The following is a 17,484-nucleotide window of genomic DNA, read 5'->3' as shown; positions in this document are numbered from 1 at the left end:
GTGTTTTTGTAAGAGAGGCCTCCTGCCGCCACTGGAAGCTGAACTAATAAAGCTCAGGGGAGGGGCTCTGGGGAGATGGGGGGCAGGGCCTGGGCCAGCCAGCCCAGAGGCCTCCGGGATTAGCTCTGAGACTGGAGGTAGGAAACTTTGCTGCCTCTGCATGAATCTGGGGACAGCTCTCTGACCACAGGGTCGGGGTGAGAACATAGCTCTTGGCTCCGTTACCCCAGAACTTGGCATTTCCAGCAAGATCGCCCCAGGGCCAGTTGCACAGGTTCTTCCCAGGAAGCTCCTGATGCGTGGAAAAGAGAATCATGTTCCAAAATCTGTCATTGGGATGGTGGCCACCTTTGTGAAGAGGAGTGACAAGGGTCTTAGAGCGTGCTGATCTGGTACTCCTGATCTGTATGCTGGTTACATGAACAGCTTCACTTTGTGATCATTTATGAGCTGCGTGCATGCAATTCCAACCTTTTTCTATGTGGAAATGGTGTTTCTATAACAGTGCACACACGCGCGTGCGCACACACACACACACATCATACACCCTGCAGATGGCCTGCTGCCTACCCTGTCCTAGGTCCTCCAGGAGCAATGCACTTTAGGGACAAAGGCTTCACAGCCAATCTTCTCCTCAGGACTCAGTTGTCAGGGTCCCTGTCAGGTCCCCCACTGCATATCTCCCCCAGGACCCTGGGAGTGGGCCCCTGCACCCAGGGATTCCATACCCAGAGACTGGACATCGGCACCCTCACCAAGGTCTGCCTGTACCTACCCGCCCATGCCCACTGTTCTCTCCCCTCTTTCACTGCTTCTTCCTCCCCTCCCTCCTCATCTTTCCTCCAGTCGGTGCTGTGACCGGAAGAGCTGTGGCAACAGGAATGAGACACCCTCAGACCCAGTCATTATTGACAGGTACAAGCTGGGGGAGGGGCCTGGAGCTACGGGGCTGGTTTCAACCTCAGAATACAGGGGCTTGAGGGAAGAGCACAGCAGCTCCCGATACCACACAGGTGGCTCTGACCCCAGGGAGAAGTTGCCAGGGACCACGGAGGCCTGCCATCCCTGGCCTCCTGAGTGAAGTCCCGGATGGCAAGCTTCCTGGAGCTGTGAACCAGCACCCAGGGAGAGGCTGCAGAGGGGGGAGGAGGGGCATGGGAGAGTCCCTGGTCCACCTCTGCACTGTTTGACTTGACTTCTCTCAATACCTGCTTCCCCCATGGAAAAGTGGGGAATCCTTGGCAGGTTTCAGTCCTAAGAACTGATGATCTTAGGTGACGTATGTGAAAATGCATTCTCTCTCCACGATTTTCATCTTTAAGTTATTTGATTTCTTTTTGAGTAGGAAATGCATAGATAAGGTACAAAATCCAAAAGGTACAAAGCATAATGAAAAGTTAAGTCTGCCCTCTGCTTGTATAACATACTGTTCACACCCATTTGCACCTTTTTTTTTAAACAATATATCTTAAATATCATCCCATATGGGAACATAAGCCATACCTTATTCTCCTTTTAATAGATAAAACATTCACAAGATGCAAAAATTCAAGATGTTTAAAAGGGTTTACAGGAAATGTCTTCCACTCTCCCACTTACCCATCCATTCCCTTCTAAATAAGCAACCATTGTTACCAGTTTCTTATGTATTCTTCCTGAAATATGCTGTGAACCCACAAGAAAATAGTTATGCACTCTATCCTCTCTATCCTTTTTATACCTTTACTTTTGTTACAAAAATGATGACAGACTAAACACATTTTGCAGGACCTTCTTTTTCTCTGAAAAAAAAAATATCAGGGAATTTGTATCAGGACACAAGAAGTCTCCTTATTCCTTTTTTTTTTTTCCTGCTACAAAAGATTCCATTGACGGATACACCATAATTTCTTTAAATGGTCAGCTCTTGCTGAACATTTGAGCTGTTTTAGTGATAAAAAATACACTATTGAATTATGTTGTCCTTGTGTCGTTTCACACATATGTAAATTTATAAAAGGATATTTTTTAAAAAGAGAGAGTTGCTGGGTCAAAAGATAGGTACATTTATAATTTTTCTTTTCTTTCTTTCTTTTTTTGGTTTTCTTTTTTTGCACTGGGGAGGAACCCAGGGACACTTAACCACTGAGCCAAATCCCTAGCTCTTTTTTGTATTTTATTTAGAGACAGGGTCTCATTGAGTTGCTTGTCATTTTGATAGTTATTGCCAATTTGTCCTCTGTAGAGGTTAAAATACTTGGATTCATACCCATATTCTGAGAATGCTTGTTCCACACTCTCTGGCCAATTAAGTATTTTGTTTATTTGTTCAGTAATTTTTGAGCATCTCCTCTGTGCTAGGGTCTCTTGTATGTACTGTGGCTTGACCCCCTAAGAAAGCTTAGGGGTCATGGGTTTCTAATCTGATAAGGGAGGATAGACATAAGCTAACTAAATGAATAAAACATATAGCATGTTAGATGGTCATAACACAAGGAGAAAAATGAAAGAAAAATCAAAATGTGCCTAGGAAAGGAACATTACAATTTTAGAGTATCTAATGCTGCCTGAAAAGATGACATTGTAGCCAAGTCCTGAAGAAATAAAAGAGAAAGCATGTGTGGATCTAGGGGAAGGACGTTTTCAGCAGGAGGGTATGTTTAAGGAACAGCAAAGAGGCCCAGGTGGCTGGAGTCAGAGGGATAGATAGATGGAGGAGGTGTCCGGAGTAATGGGTGTGGCAGGGGGAAAGGCTGGACCCTGCAGGACTTGTAGGCTGCATGTGGGCTGTGCTTGCAGGACACTGCAAGAACTTTGGCTTTTATTCTGGAGGACATGGAAGCCATAAGGGGGTTTTGAGAAGAATGATATACATTTTAGCAAGACCACTCTACCTGCTCTGCTGATGATGACCTGTAGGAGTCAGGGAGATGATTTAGGAAGCCCAAGAAGCCACTACAATAACACAAGTGAGAAAGAACAGAGGCTGAGACTAGGATGTTATAGAGGAGGGTGAAAGAATTATTTGGAGCTGAGCATGATGGTGCACTCTTATAATCCCAGCTAGCTGCTCAGGAGGCTGAAGCAGGAAGCAAGTTCAAGACCAGCCTGGGCAACTTAGACCTTGTCTCAGAATTTTAAAAAGCAGGGGAGGGGGTCGCGGGGAGCTGGGTTGTAACTCAGTGGTATAGTGCTTGCCTGGCATCCGTGAGGACCTGAGTTCAATCTCCAGTACTGCAAAAAGAAAAAAAAAAAAAGTATTTGGATTTTGTGATGGAAGGAGGGAGATGAAGAAGAGCGGTATCAAAGTCAAAAATTTCAGATCTGATAAATTCAGAAGGTTGGAGTTTACAGAGACAATATTGAACAGAGCAAGTTTGCAGGCAGAAAAACTGGCAGTTTGGTTTTAACCATGTAATGTTTCAGATGCTTACCAAACATTCGGGTGGGGGTGTTGGGAAAGAAGCTGAAAACCCGAGTCTGAATTCCAAGGAAAAGATTCAGATTGCAGATAAAAAGCAAGAGAATGAGTGTTGGTAGAAAATAGGAGAGGTCTAAGAACCGAGTGCTGGGGTGTCCAGTTAGAAGTTATGAAGATGCAGAATTAGCAGAGGAGAATGCGAAGAAGTTGCCAGTGAGATAAGAGGACAGGGCAGTGTCATGTCTTGGAGCCTCGATAAGAAAATATTCCAAAAAGGAGGCGGTAGGCAACTACATCAAATGCTGCTCGTGGATAAGATAAAATGACTAAGAATTGTCCATTAGGTTTAGCAACCTGGAGAGTACTAGGCCTGTCAACAGAAGCAGTTCAGTGGAGTGGGGAGTGGAGCAAGAGTTTGATAGAACTGTGTCTAAGAATGGGAGAAGAGAGATTACAAACAACAAACACAGGATCCGTTTAGAGTAAAACTCTTTAGAGGGTTGTGGCTGGAGCACAATGCAAGGGTGAGAAAAAAATTCTTTTCTTTTTTTCTTTTTTTGTGTGTGGGGGGTAGGTGGGTGGGTACCAGGTATTGAACTCAGGGGCACTCACCACTGAGCCACATCCCCAGCCCTATTTTGTATTTTATTTAAAGACAGGGTCTCACTGAGTTGCTTAGTGCCTCACTGTTGCTGAGGCTGGCTTTAAACTCGGGATCCTCCTGTCTTAGCCTCCTGAGCCACTGGGATTACAGGGTGCGCCACAGCTCCCAGCTCCTGATTGTTCTATTTTCTCATGAAATAGGAAACTGAGGATGAAGATGGAGAGGGAGACACTAGAGGGCATGACTTAGTTGTCCAGGAGGATGAATAAACCGGGGAAATGTCATGTGACTGTCCAGCAGCACTAAGGACCTGCCTGAAGTTTGTGGTCATAGTTTAGCGAGAAATCTCTCTGGCCACGTTGGGGTACACAGGTGCAGGTGCAGGTGCAGAACAGGTGGGTGGTTACATAAAACTAGACTTAGGGATTTGCCAGATTTAGGGATTTGAAACCTCAGAGGGCAAGAGAGTGAAAAGAATCTGCCAGGGGGAATTAGCATAAGTGAAACAAGGGATTGAAGCTAGTTAAAGAGAGGGAAATTGGAAAGTAAACATAGATTCTGAGGGGGGCTGAAAATTTGTTGGGGTTGAGGGACTAGGCAGGGGTTGAGCTGGATGCTGGAAGGTAGTTGGAGAGTGAGTTTCCTATAGGTGGGATTATTCAGAGTTCATATTTATTGGGAATATGTGGCCAAGGGAAGGTAGAGACAAGATCAGTGGAGAGGAAATGGTGTTAGAATTATCTATGTCGATACTGAAATCACCAAGAATTATCTCAGCACCAGTGATTGAGAATGATACAGTGGTTCAAGAGTACAAGCTTCAAGGAGTGAAGACAAATGATCTCAGGGTTGATAAATGACTTCAACAAGTGGTGGTGGCCATAATCCCCCCCCATCCCACCCCTACTCTTCTTTCATCATGTAACTGAAGAATGTTTCCCCAGGGACTTCCAGTCCTCTACCTCTGAATGAGGTTGAGCACACTCTCTTGAAAGCTATCTGTGTGTCCTTCTCTGGGAACTGTCTGCTCATACCCTATGCTTATATTTCTATAAAGGATTCATTTTTCTTGGTGATTTGTAGGAGTGTATATATGAAAGAAATTAGTCCTTTTTCATGAATTACACACATTTTTTTCCTAGTTGGTAGTTGTATTTTAACTTTGCTTATGGTTAAATTTGCCCAATCTCTCAATCTTTTTAGATTTGTGTTTGTTATTGTCGTCGTTGTTATTTTTAGAAAAGCTTCATCATTCCAAAATTATTTTATTTTGTTTTATTCTTAAGCTACTAGGGATCCAACTCAGAGTCTTATATATGCTAGGCAAGCAGTATACTCGTGAACTACACCCCCAGCTCCCACAGTTATTTTTTTAAAATTATCATATATTTTCTTACAGTACTTTGGTCATTTTGGTGCTTAAATTTAAATATTTGATCCATTTGGGGAAACAGTTAAGTTTCTATGTCCTATGTGTTACGTGTAAAAGAAAAATATAACAAAATAGAAATCATGAAGCATCATAATTAACATATACTTGTGAACCTACAGACAAGCTCACAATTAGAACATTAAAAAACCACTAAAGCCAGTTCTTCCCAGTGTTAGATCACTGCTTATCCCTCTCCCAAAGATAATCTGAGTTTTGTGTTGTGCATGACTTTGCCTTTTAAAAATAATTTATCACAGATTATATAATCCCCCAATAACATGTTGTGTAGTTGTGCTTGTGTTTATAAAACTTTATAAAATGATGCCGTGCTATAGTGCAATGCTCTTTTTAAATTCATCATTACATTTCTAAAATTTATCTATGTTGTATATTGAAGCTATACTTTGTCATATTTAGTTTTTGCTATTATAAGCAAACCTGCTAGGAATTTTCTTGTTTGTAGCTCCTAATTTGAAAAGATACAAGAGGTTGTTTAGGATATAAACCTGGTCTAGAACTGCCAGGTCATGGAATATGCACCTGATCAGCTTTACAAGTAAAAAGAGTAAAAGCTTAAGTTAAGGCCAAACTGTTTCCCAAGGTGGGTGTACTAAGTAACCCTCCCCACCTCAGTGTTGCATTCCTATTGCTCCACACTCTCACCAACACTTTATAATGTCAAACTTCTTATTGTTTACCAATTTGGGGGTGTGGAGGGAGTTTCTGATGGCCTTAATTTGCATTTTCCTAGTTACTAATGAAGCTGATTGCTTCTGTTAAGTGTATGCTAAAGTCTTTTACCCATTTTTTTTTTTTTGGTAAATATATATTTTTTTAGTTGTAGATAGACACAGTATCTTTTTTCATTTTTATGCAGTGCTGAGAATGGAACCCAGTGCCTCACACAAGCTAAGCAAGTGCTCTACCACTAAGTTACAACCCCAGTCCCCCATTTTTTTTAATTGTTTGGGTTTTAGTGATCCTTTATAGATCCTCTCTCAGGGTAGTATATTGCTATAGTTGGATTTGTCACTATTTTCCTCGTGGTTTTTACTCTGTGCTTTATTTAGCAAATATTTTCCTCTGCTGGAATCATGAGGATTGTTTTTTAAATATATATTTTCTTCCAAAGTTTTCACAGTTTTCCCTTTCACGTTACATTTGTAAATCTATGTGGAACTAATTTGAAGGTATGGTGTGATTTAGGAATTGATGTAATTATTTTCTACTTACAAATCACTGATTATTCCAGTACCATTTATGAAGTAGCTTCTCCTTTCTCACTGAGTGATAGTGTTTGCTGAGTCCTAAATCAAGTTTCCTTCTACTTGCCAGGTCTGTTTCTAGACTCTCTATTTTATCCCTTTGGTCAATATGATAATCCCTGTGCTAATATTATATAATCTTAAGGACTATAATTTTATAAACTGACATAGTAAAAGGGTATAAAACAAGTCTTATTTTCCTAAACATTCTTCAAAAGAATATTGAATATTTTAGTCTTTTGCATTTTCATATAAATTTTATAATCCACTGATTAAGATGCACACCCACCCCCCCCCCACACACACCTCTCTTAATGTTTCAAGCATTATTACAATGAACGTACATGTCATTTACATCTTTGTGCCACTGAGTCTTTCTGTCCATGAATATGATTCAACTCTCCATTTATGTAGCTCTTCTTTCATGCCTTTCAATAAAGTTGTATCTTTTTTCCAATAAAGGTCATGTATACTTATGGTTTTTATTCATTTATTTATTCAAAAATACCTGTTGATCAGTTACCACATGCCAGGCTCTGGGTACCTAGTACACATATCAGGTTCTAGGCCTTAGGTATAAAAGAGTAAACCAAGAACAAAATTACCTGTTCTCATGGAGGGAAAAGACACAGGGGAGTTGAACAATAACAATAATTAGAAGAATTAGTTAGAATTATAATGAGAATAATTAGAAAGTAATAAATGGAAAAATTAGAGAAATGAAACTAATCAGGAGGGGCTGCTGCAATTTTAAATGTAGTGGTCACAGCAGGCCAAATTGGGAAGGTGGAGATTGAGGAGGAACTTTAAGGCATGAAAGGGTGAATCATTCAGATGTATGGGTAATTTATTTCTCTGAACCATTTACATTTTATTGCCATGGTAAATGATATCTTGTTGTTATACTGATAGTGAGGAGAAATGCAACTTTTTTTGCATGTGATCTTTGTCTTTATATTTGCTTTTTAAAATTTTTTCTACATATATAGTCATCTTATGCAAACAACACCTATTTTAACTATCCAGTCCTTTTGTATTTTATTTCTTTTTCTTGCTTTATTGCACATTTTAGGATTCCAAGTATAGCCTTGAATGTAAACAGTAGTAATGGACATCCTTGTCTTATACTTGGTTTCACCACTAAGTATGTTGTTAACTGTAACTATTTTGTGGCTATGTTTCCTCAAAGATGGATTTTTTAAAAATCATGATGTTGAATTTCACATGCTGCTTTTCTCTACATGTATTGAGTTGATCATATAGTTTTTCTTCTTTAATTTATTAATGAACTACATTAATAGATTTTTCTAATACTGAATTTCTCATAGTATAAAGATAACTTGAGGATGATTTCCTGTCTTTACTGCAATATTTGCTTTGTCAATAATGTGTTTAACATTTTTGCTTTTATTTCCATCAGTGATTTTTTGAAATTTTCTTTTCTTATAATGACCTTGTGTGATTTTGATAATTAATGGTTTGCCAGTCTAAAATAAATAAATGGGAGATGTAGTAGTAGTAGTAGTTGTTGTTATTATTATTATACTAGAGATTGAACTCAAGGACACTTAAGCACTGAGCTACATTCCTCAGCCCTTTTTATATTTCATTTTGAGAAAGGATTTGACTAAGTTGCTCAGGCCTCATTAAGTTGTTGAGGCTGGCTTTGAATTCACAGTCCTCCTGCCTCAGCCTCCTAAACTGCTGGGAATACAAGCATGTGCCAACACGCCCAACTCCCTTCTTATTTTACTTTGAGACAGGGTCTTGCTAAGTTGCTGAGGCTGACCTTGAATTTGTGATTCTCCTGCTTCAGCTTCTGAGTAGCTGGAATTACAGGTATGCACCGTGCTACCTGGCATGTACTCCTTTTCCGTCTAGCTTCTTTTACTAATCACTGTTTCTTTTTGAGTTTTGTCTGTTATTTCATGCAGCAATAATTAATTTCTTCATGTTGTTGAGTAGTATTTCATTGTATGAATATGGCAAATTATGTTTGTCCACTCATCCCCTCTCCTCCCCTTTCTTCCCCTCCTCCCTCCTCCCCCCCCTCCTCCTCCTCCTCCTCCTCCTCTTCTTCTTCTTCTTCTTCTTCTTCTTCTTCTTCTCTCTCTCTCTCTCTCTCTCTCTCTCTCTCTCTCTCTCTCTCTCTCTCTCTCTCTCTCTCTCTCTTCCCTCAAGTATTGGGGATTGAGTCCAGGGGTGCTCTACCACTATGTTATACTTGCAGAACCCTTTTTAAAAATTTCTAAAATTTTGAGACAGGGTCTTGCTGTGATGTCTGGGCTGGTTTCTAATTTGCAATCCTCCTGTCTCAGCCTCTATGTACCTAGGATTACAGGCCAGGTATCCACCACTGCACACAGCTTTATTCATTCGAGTTATTTCCAATTTGGGGCTGTAACAAATCAGACTTTTATAAGCATTCATGTACAAGTCTTTGTGTGGACAAATACTTTCTTTTCTCTTGGATAAAATACCTGTGAGCAGAAGGGTTCGATCTTAGGGTAAGTACATGTTTAACTTGTAAGAAACAACCTGTTTTCTATAATGATTGTACTATTTTACATCCTACCAGCAATGTAGGAGCACTGCAGTTTGTCCTTATTCAACATTTGGAGTGATTGCTTTTTAATTTTAGCCATTCTAATAGGTGCATAGTAGTATCTCACTATGCATTTATTTGTTTTATTTTGTATTTGGGATGGGACCTAGGGACACTTGACCACTGAACCACATTCCCCATCCATGTTTATTTTTTATTTTGAGACAGTGTTTCTTTAAGTTGTTGAGGCTGATCTTGAACTAGCAATCTTCCAGCCTCAGACTCATGAGTTGCTGGGATTACAGGTGTGCACTACTGTGGCTGACTCTCCTTGTGCTTTTCATTTTTGTGTCCCTAAGGACTAATGATGTTGAACATTTTTTTATGTGCTTATTTGCCCTCCACATATTTTCCATGTGCTTATTTTTTATCCATCTATTTTATTTGGGGAAATGACTGTTCAAATCTTCACCATCACCCACTTTCCAAAACTGGGTTCATTTTTTTCTTCTTTCCTCTTCTCTCTCTCTCTCTCTCTCTCTCTCTCTCTCTCTCTCTCTCTCTCTCTCTCTCTCTTTCCTTCCTTCTCCTTCTCCTTCTCTTTCTCCTTCTCCTTCTTTTTCTGTATTAAATTATGGGTGTTCTTTATGTATTGTAGGTATAAGTTTTTTTTTATCAAATATATGTTTCCAAAAGTTTTCTCTCAGTCAGTTATTAATCTTTCCAATCTCTTAACAATGCCTTTTGAAGAGCATAATTTTGTTGTTTGTATTTTTTTAATTTGAAGTTTAATTTATAAGGTGTTTTTTTTCCTTTTGTGGATTGTGTCTTTGGTGTCATAGCTAAGAAATCTTTTAAATGTTTTTATTAGTCATTAAAGTTATATATAATAGTGGGGTTTGTCTTGACATAATTATACATGCATGGAATTAATTTGCTCCATTCCAGTCCCTACTACTTCCTCTTTCTCTCCTTCCTCCCCTTTATCTCTTCCTCTGTTCTACTGGTCTTCCTTCTATTTGCCACTATTTTACTCTACATTCTGCATATGAGAGAAAATATTTGTTGACTTTCTGACTCTGGCTTATTTTGCACGTTCTCCGGTTCCATCCATTTACGAGTAAATACCATAAATTCATTCCTCTTTATGACTGAGTAAAACTCCATTATATATATATCACATTTTATTTTTCCATTCATCTATTGATGGAAATGTAGGTTGGTTTCATATCTTGGCTATTATGAATTGCACTGCTAAAAATACTGATGTGTCTGTAATACTTAATATGCTGATTTTAGTTCTTTGGAATAAATACCAAGGAGTTAATAAATACCTGGGTCATGGTGATTCCATTCCTAGTCTTTTGAGAAATCTCCGTGTGCCTTTCCAAAGTTGTTGTACTAATTTGCAGTCCCACCATCAACATGTGAGTGTACCTTTTCCCTTACATTCTCACCAGCATTTATTGTTATTTCTATTCTTGATAATTGCCATTCTAACTGGAGTGAGATGAAATTTCAATGTAGTTCTGATTTGCATTTCTTTGATTGCTAGGAATTTTAAATATGTTTCACATAGTTTTTGGCCATTTGTATTTCTTCTTTTGAGAAATGTCTAGTGAGTTCTTTTGTTCATTGGTTGATTGGGTTATTTATTTATTTATTTATTATTTTTGGTGCTAAGTTTTTTTTGAGTTCTTTATGTATTCTGGTTATTAATCCCCTGTCAGAGGAGTAGCTGGCAAAGACTTTCTCCCGTTCTATAGGCTTTCTTCATGCTCTGGTTTCCTTTGCTGTACAGAAACTTTATAATTTGATGCCATCCCACTTATTGATTCTTGGTTTTATTTATTGAGTTTCAGGATCTTGTTAAGGAGGTCAGTGCCTACACCAACATATTGGAGTGTTGACTCTATGTTTTCTTCTAGAAGTTGCAGTTTCTGGTCTAATTCCCAGGTCTTTGATCCACTTTGAGTTGATTTTTGTGCAGGGTGAGAGATAGGGATCTAGTTTCATTCTCCTACATGTGGATAACCAGTTTTCTCAGCACCATTTATTAAAGACTATTGTTTCTCCAACGTGTTCTTAGTACCTTTGTTGCATATCAGATGACTTCTCTGCTTGGTAACGGTCTTTTTAACGGTCTATGTGGGTTTATCTCTTGTGTTTTCTATTTTATCCCATTGGTCTTCATGTTTGTTTCCATGCCAATACCATGTTCAGAAATATTTCTTAAAGCTGTCCTTTCTCTATTATACCGCCTTTACTCCTTTGTTAATAACGTGTTATATATGTATGGATTTATTTCTAGATTCTTTCTTCTGTTCCATTGATCCATTGGTCTGGCTTTTATGCCACTACTACATTGTCTTGATTACTGCTGATTTATAGTAATTCTTGAAATTAGGTAATATAAGTCCTCCAACTTTGTTCTCTATTTTCAGAACTATTTGACTATTCCACATTCTTTTTATAACCATATGAATTTGAGCATCAGCTTCACATTCTTCAGCACCAACAATAACAAAATAGTGGGATTTTGATCAGGATTACATTGAATTTCTAGAGAAATTTGGGAAAATATTATCTTAATGATATCTAGTGTTCTAACCTGTGAAAAGGTGTTTCTCTTCATTTATTTAAATCTTCCTTCATCTCCTTCAACAGAATTTTACCATTTTTTGGTGTATGAGTCTTTCACATCCTTCATTTAGATTTATCACTATTTTATTATTTTCATGCTATTGTAAATGTTATTTTAAATTTCAATTTCCAATTGTTTGTTTCCAAATACAAATGCTTTTTGTAGCCTGCAAAATGGATCTTGCAACCTTCAGCCTTGCCAAACTCACTTATGAGTTCTAGTAGCCTCTTAAAGATTCCATCAGGTTTGCTACAGAGACAATTATGTCATCTGCAAATAAAGACATTTGTATTTATTACTTTCTAATCTAGATGCCTTTTATTAATTTTTCTTGCCCAGTTGTACCAGTAGACTTTCCAGGATAATGTTGAATAGTAGTAGGAAACATGGATATCTATCTTATTCTGATCTTGGGGGCAGAGCATTTGGACTTTCACCATCAGATAAGCTATGGGTTTTTCATAGATGTCCTTGATCAGGTTGGGGCACTTCCCCATTATTTTTAGTTACTAAGAATCTTGCCCTTCTCCCATGTTTGTAAAACTGGCACAAGGTCTCTTAGGTATTTTATAAAATCCCCTTGAGAAAGACTTCCCCAGGATCCTCAATTCCTAACCAGTGTTTACCAGACATTTTCCATAGTAGGGAGTTCTAAACACTGTCAACTATCTGTCTGAAAGTTCTGCAATATTTTGTCTACCAGTTTGGTAATAGCCACCCACTGAGTAGACCATGCCATGTAAATTATACAGAAGTAATAAGCAGTTTTTAAAATAATTTTCCCTAAATGACAAAAACACATACAGAAGAAAACAACACAACATCATTGTTAAAATAAATACACACACACCTACTATTTTTAACCACTGATGTTAGATTTTGTCAACTGCTTTCTCTGCGTCTATTGAGATGCCCATAGTTTTCTAATGTGAAACTGATCCAACATTACCCACATAAACTCTGCTTGGTAATGGTCTTTTTAATATGGTTGGATTCAATTTAATAAAATGTTGTTTAGAACTTTTGCATCCCTGTTCTTGATGAGTATTTGCAGTTTTCTTATTATTTCTTTAGTTCGATATCAGGATAATGTTGGCATAATTTGAATTAGTTGGGAAACATTTCCTTTCCTTCAATTCTTTGCAAGAGTTTTATAGAATTCATATCCTTTTTTTTTTGGTAGAATTTACCAGTGAAACAATCTGGGCCTGAAGTTTTCTTTGTGGGAAGGGTATTAACTGTAATCTCAAAGTTTCTAATAGATACAAGCAGTTATCTGTTTCTTCATGAATGAACTCTGGCATTTGTGTCATTTAAGGAATTTATCCAGTTCTTGTGAATTGTTGAGTTTTTGTTTTGTTTTACACTGGGGATTGAACCCAGGCTTGCTTTTTCACTGAGCTACATCCCAGTCCTTTTTATTTTTTATTTTTTGAAACAGAGTCCCAATAAGTTGCTGAGGCTGGCCTCAAACTTGTGATCCTCTTGCCTCAGATTCCCAAGTTATGGGGATTACAAGCATGTGCCATAACGCCCAGCACAAATTATTGAGTCTTTTGGCATAAAATTGTTCCGAATATTTAATATCTCTAGAACCTGTGTTTATGTAACCACTCTCATTTCTGATATTGGCAAGTTGTCTCTTCTTTTCCTAATCACTTTGGCTACAGATTTATACATTTTATTGATCTTCCACAAGAACCCGTTTTGAGTTTTCATTGATTTTTCTCCATTGTTTTTCTGTTTTCATTTAATTGATTTCTATTTTGATATGTATTTCTTTTCTTCTGCTTACTTTTATTCAATTTCCTCTCCCTTTTCTGGTTTCTTAAGGTAGAAGCTAAATCATTGATTTCAAATCTTCCATTTGATCTAACTTAGACTTTCAGGGGTATACATTTTGCAATAAACACTGCTTAAGGGATGTGACACAAATTCTGATATATTTTCATTTTCATTCATTTGAAATACTTTCTAATTTCCCTTTTGAGATTTTTTTTTTACTCATTCGTTGCCTAGTTTTCAAAAATATAGAGATTCTTCCTACAATCTTTCCATTATTGATCTCTAATTCTATTGTTGTCAGAGAGCATACACTTTGTATGACTTGAATCCTTTCAAATCTGTTGAGACTTACATTGTGGCCCAGAAAATGGCATACCTTGAAAAAAGATTTTGTGTGCACTCGTGGAAAATGTATATTCTGTTCTTATCAGTGAAGGGTTCTATAAATATTGAACAAGATCATGGCAGTTGATAGTTACTAAAATCTAGTATATCCTGGCTAATTTTCAGCCTATTTATTCAATTATTGATAGAAGGCTATTAAAATCCCTGCCCATTATTGTGTTTTTATATATTTCTTTTTGAGTTTTGCCTCATGTAATTTGAGATTTTGTTATTAGGTGCATAGGTGTTTGGGCTTATCATATCATCTTATTTAATTGACTTTTATCATAGCATTTAGGAAATCTACTTTGATACTGTATAGTTACATCAGCTTTCTTTTGGCTAGTGTTAGCCTTATGAATCTTTTTCTAAACTCTTACTCTAAAACCTATTTATGCCTTTATATTTAAAGTACATATATTATAGAGAGCATATAATTGGGTCTTCTAAAAATTCGATATGATATTTGCTCTTAATTAGGATATATAACCCATTTGCTTTTAATGCAATTATTGATATAGTTAGGCTCAGCCTGAGATTTGCTTCCCATTTGTTCTATCTCTTCTTTGTTCCCATGTTTTCCTTTCTATAATTTCTGTTGCTTTTTAAAAGATTATTTAGCATTTTAAAAACTGTTCCATTTTATTTTCTATGTTGGCTTGTTAACAAAACTGCATTTTATTATTCTAGCTGTTTATTTAGAATTTATAGCATATCTCTTTAACTTATTACAATATACCACTTCTTATATAAAATGCTATTGCTGTCATGAATTTTATTTTTTGTCCTAAAATCTACTATCCATTGTTATTGTTAAGCCAGTTTTTTTTAAAAAAATTTAATTGTTAATGGACCTTTATTTTATTCATTCATTTATATGGTGGTGCTGAGAATCCAACCCAGTGCTTCATACATGTGAGGCAAGTGCTCTACCACTGAACCACAACCCCAGCCTTTAAACCAATTATTTTAAGAAAATTCAAATCATATGAAAAATATCTTATATATTTAGCCATTTAGTTGACATTTCCTGTGGTTTTTTTTTTATTTTGCTGCTCCACATTTCATCTGCTATCACTTTTCTTATGCCTGAAGGGCATTCTTTAGTATTTCTTTTTTTTTTTTTTTTACTCTTTTACTTATTTATTTTTTTAATATTTTATTTATATTTTAGTTTTCAGCGGACACAACGTCTTTGTTTGTATGTGGTGCTGAGGATCGAACCCGGGCCGCACGCATGCCAGGGGAGCGGGCTACCGCTTGAGCCACAACCCCAGCCCCTCCTTTAGTATTTCTTGCATTATTTTTAAAAAACATTTTTGCTGGGTATAGAATTCTAGGTTGAAAGTTGTTCTGTTTTTTTTAAACGTTGCTCCATTTTCTTTTCTCTTGCATTTTTTTGGTTCTTCCTTCCTTTCTTAGTAATTGTTAATTAACTTCTTAATTAATTAATTAGTCAATTTACTTACTTATTTATTTTTGTGCTGAGGATCAAACTCAGGTCCTTGCAGATATAAAGCATGTGCTCTGCCACTGAGCCATGTCCCCAGTCCCCTCTCTTTCATTTCTGATGAGAAATTGATATCATCCTTATGTTTGTTCCTCTGTACACAACATGTCTTTTATTTCTGTTTACTTTTAAACTTTTGTCTTTATCATTCATTTTGAGTGACATGATTATGACATACTTTGATAGAGTTTTCTTCGTATTTTTTTGTGCCTTGATTACCCTGATTTTTTTCTTTTTTTAAATTTTTAATTAATTTTTTTCCCTGTGTTCATTTTGGAAAGTCTCTACTGTTATGCTTTGAGTTCACTAATCTTCTTCTGCAGTGTCTTGCCTACAGTTCATCCCTTCACACGTCTTCTTTAAAATCGCATACATTGAAATTTTCATCTCTACTAGTTGGATTTGTATCTTTTATATATCTTCCATGTCTCTACTTAAATTTCTGAACACATAAAATACTGTTGTAATAACTCCTGTAATGTCCCTGCCTGCTAATTTTAACATCCATGTTTATTTTGAGTCGCAGTATCAATTGATTATTCTCTTCATTATGGGTCTAGTTGTAGTTATTTTATATTTTTGGATTTGTTATTGTTTTGGTCTTTTGTTTGTTTTCATCCTGGCATGCCTGGTAATCTGTAATAGGATGTCACCTATTGTGAATTTTTCTTATTGGGTGGTAGATACTTTTGTATTCATGTTCATCTTGAGCTTTGTTCTGGGATATAGTTAGGTAACCTGAAAACAGCTTTATCTTTTCAAGCCTTGCTTTTACAATTTGTTAGATAGGATGCTCAGTCTAGGGCTAATTATTCCTCACTGCTAAAGTAAGAGCTTCTTGAGTATTCTGTCCAGGGCCCCTTGGATGATTATTATTATTATTATTTTTTTCAGTCTAGGGGGGTAGAAACAAGCACTATTCCTATCCCTTTGTAAGTATCAGGACTTCCTTTATTTAGTTTTTTCCCTGGCCTTAAGTGATCGATATGCTACAAATCACTCAAAGGGTACCCACAAATCTCTGATTCTCTTTATGTGAAGTTTCCTCCTGTCCAATACTCTGTCTTATGAAGTGTAATTACCTTGTTCTCTCTGGACTCTCAGCCCCAGCTCCTCAACTCTGGTACTCTGCGGGGATGCCCCTCAGTACCTCATGCTGTGCCATAGTCTGGAGACTCTCAAAGCAGCATGCTAGGACATTTTTTGAAGTTCATCTTGTTCATTTCCCACCTCTCAGGGATCATGGCTTTTTGTTTTCTTGTATTTATTGTCTTGAAATTTTTGTTTTGTGCATTTTTGTCTGGTTTGCTTTATTTTCAGGATGCAGATAAAAATAGTCTCCATTACCACATCTTGGCTAGAAGCTGAAATATGTTTCTTAATTTCCAAATGTGGTATTTTTCTAGTTATCTTCTATGACTATTTCTAAGATTGTTAATTGTGTTGTTCAAATATGTCATTATTCATCATTATCCTCTTGACCCATTAAACACTGAGAGATCAGGAATAATCTCCCACATGAGTTTTGGGCTTGTCCCTATGGTTCCATCAATTTTTGAGTATCTTATTAAGAATGAACTAGTTGTTTCCGTTGTTGTTTTGGGTACTGTTTAACCCAGGGGCACTTTGCCACTGAAACACATCCCAGACACTTTTTTTTTTTTTCATGTTTTACTTTGAGACAGGGTCTTGCTAAGTTGCACAGGGTCTTGCCAAGTTGCTGAGGCTGGCTTTGAACTCAGGATTCTCCTGTTTCGGCCTCCTGAGTTGTTGGGATTAAAGACCTGGCTAAGAAAGAACTAGTTTTTAAAAACCTGTAACTTCCCTCTTTATTGTATCCTTTATCAGTATTTATTGACTTTATTTCTAGTCATACTTGGTTTCAAAGTCTATTTTATCTGATATTATTTATAGG

At 37.1% G+C, this 17,484-nt stretch overlaps 1 protein-coding gene across 12 annotated transcripts in view; it reads left to right on the top strand.

Annotated features, from left to right (window-relative positions):
• Ebf4 (EBF family member 4) overlaps positions 1-17,484 on the top strand; it is a 64,745-nt gene that overhangs the window by 14,457 nt on the left and 32,804 nt on the right. For all 12 annotated transcript variants that reach the window (XR_013439586.1, XR_013439585.1, XM_078051522.1 and 9 more), the window contains one exon: positions 847-915. Coding sequence is in view for 10 of the 12 variants with exons in the window: in XM_078051522.1 (XP_077907648.1) it covers positions 847-915 (69 nt within the window). In the remaining 2 variants the exon portion in view is untranslated. The remainder of the gene's footprint in view (positions 1-846; positions 916-17,484) is intronic.

Source organism: Ictidomys tridecemlineatus, chromosome 5 (genome assembly GCF_052094955.1).
Source record: "Ictidomys tridecemlineatus isolate mIctTri1 chromosome 5, mIctTri1.hap1, whole genome shotgun sequence".
NCBI classification, from domain to species: domain Eukaryota; kingdom Metazoa; phylum Chordata; class Mammalia; order Rodentia; family Sciuridae; genus Ictidomys; species Ictidomys tridecemlineatus.
The sequence above is the reverse complement of the archived record's forward strand: the minus strand, read 5'-3'. Positions and strand labels throughout refer to the sequence as shown.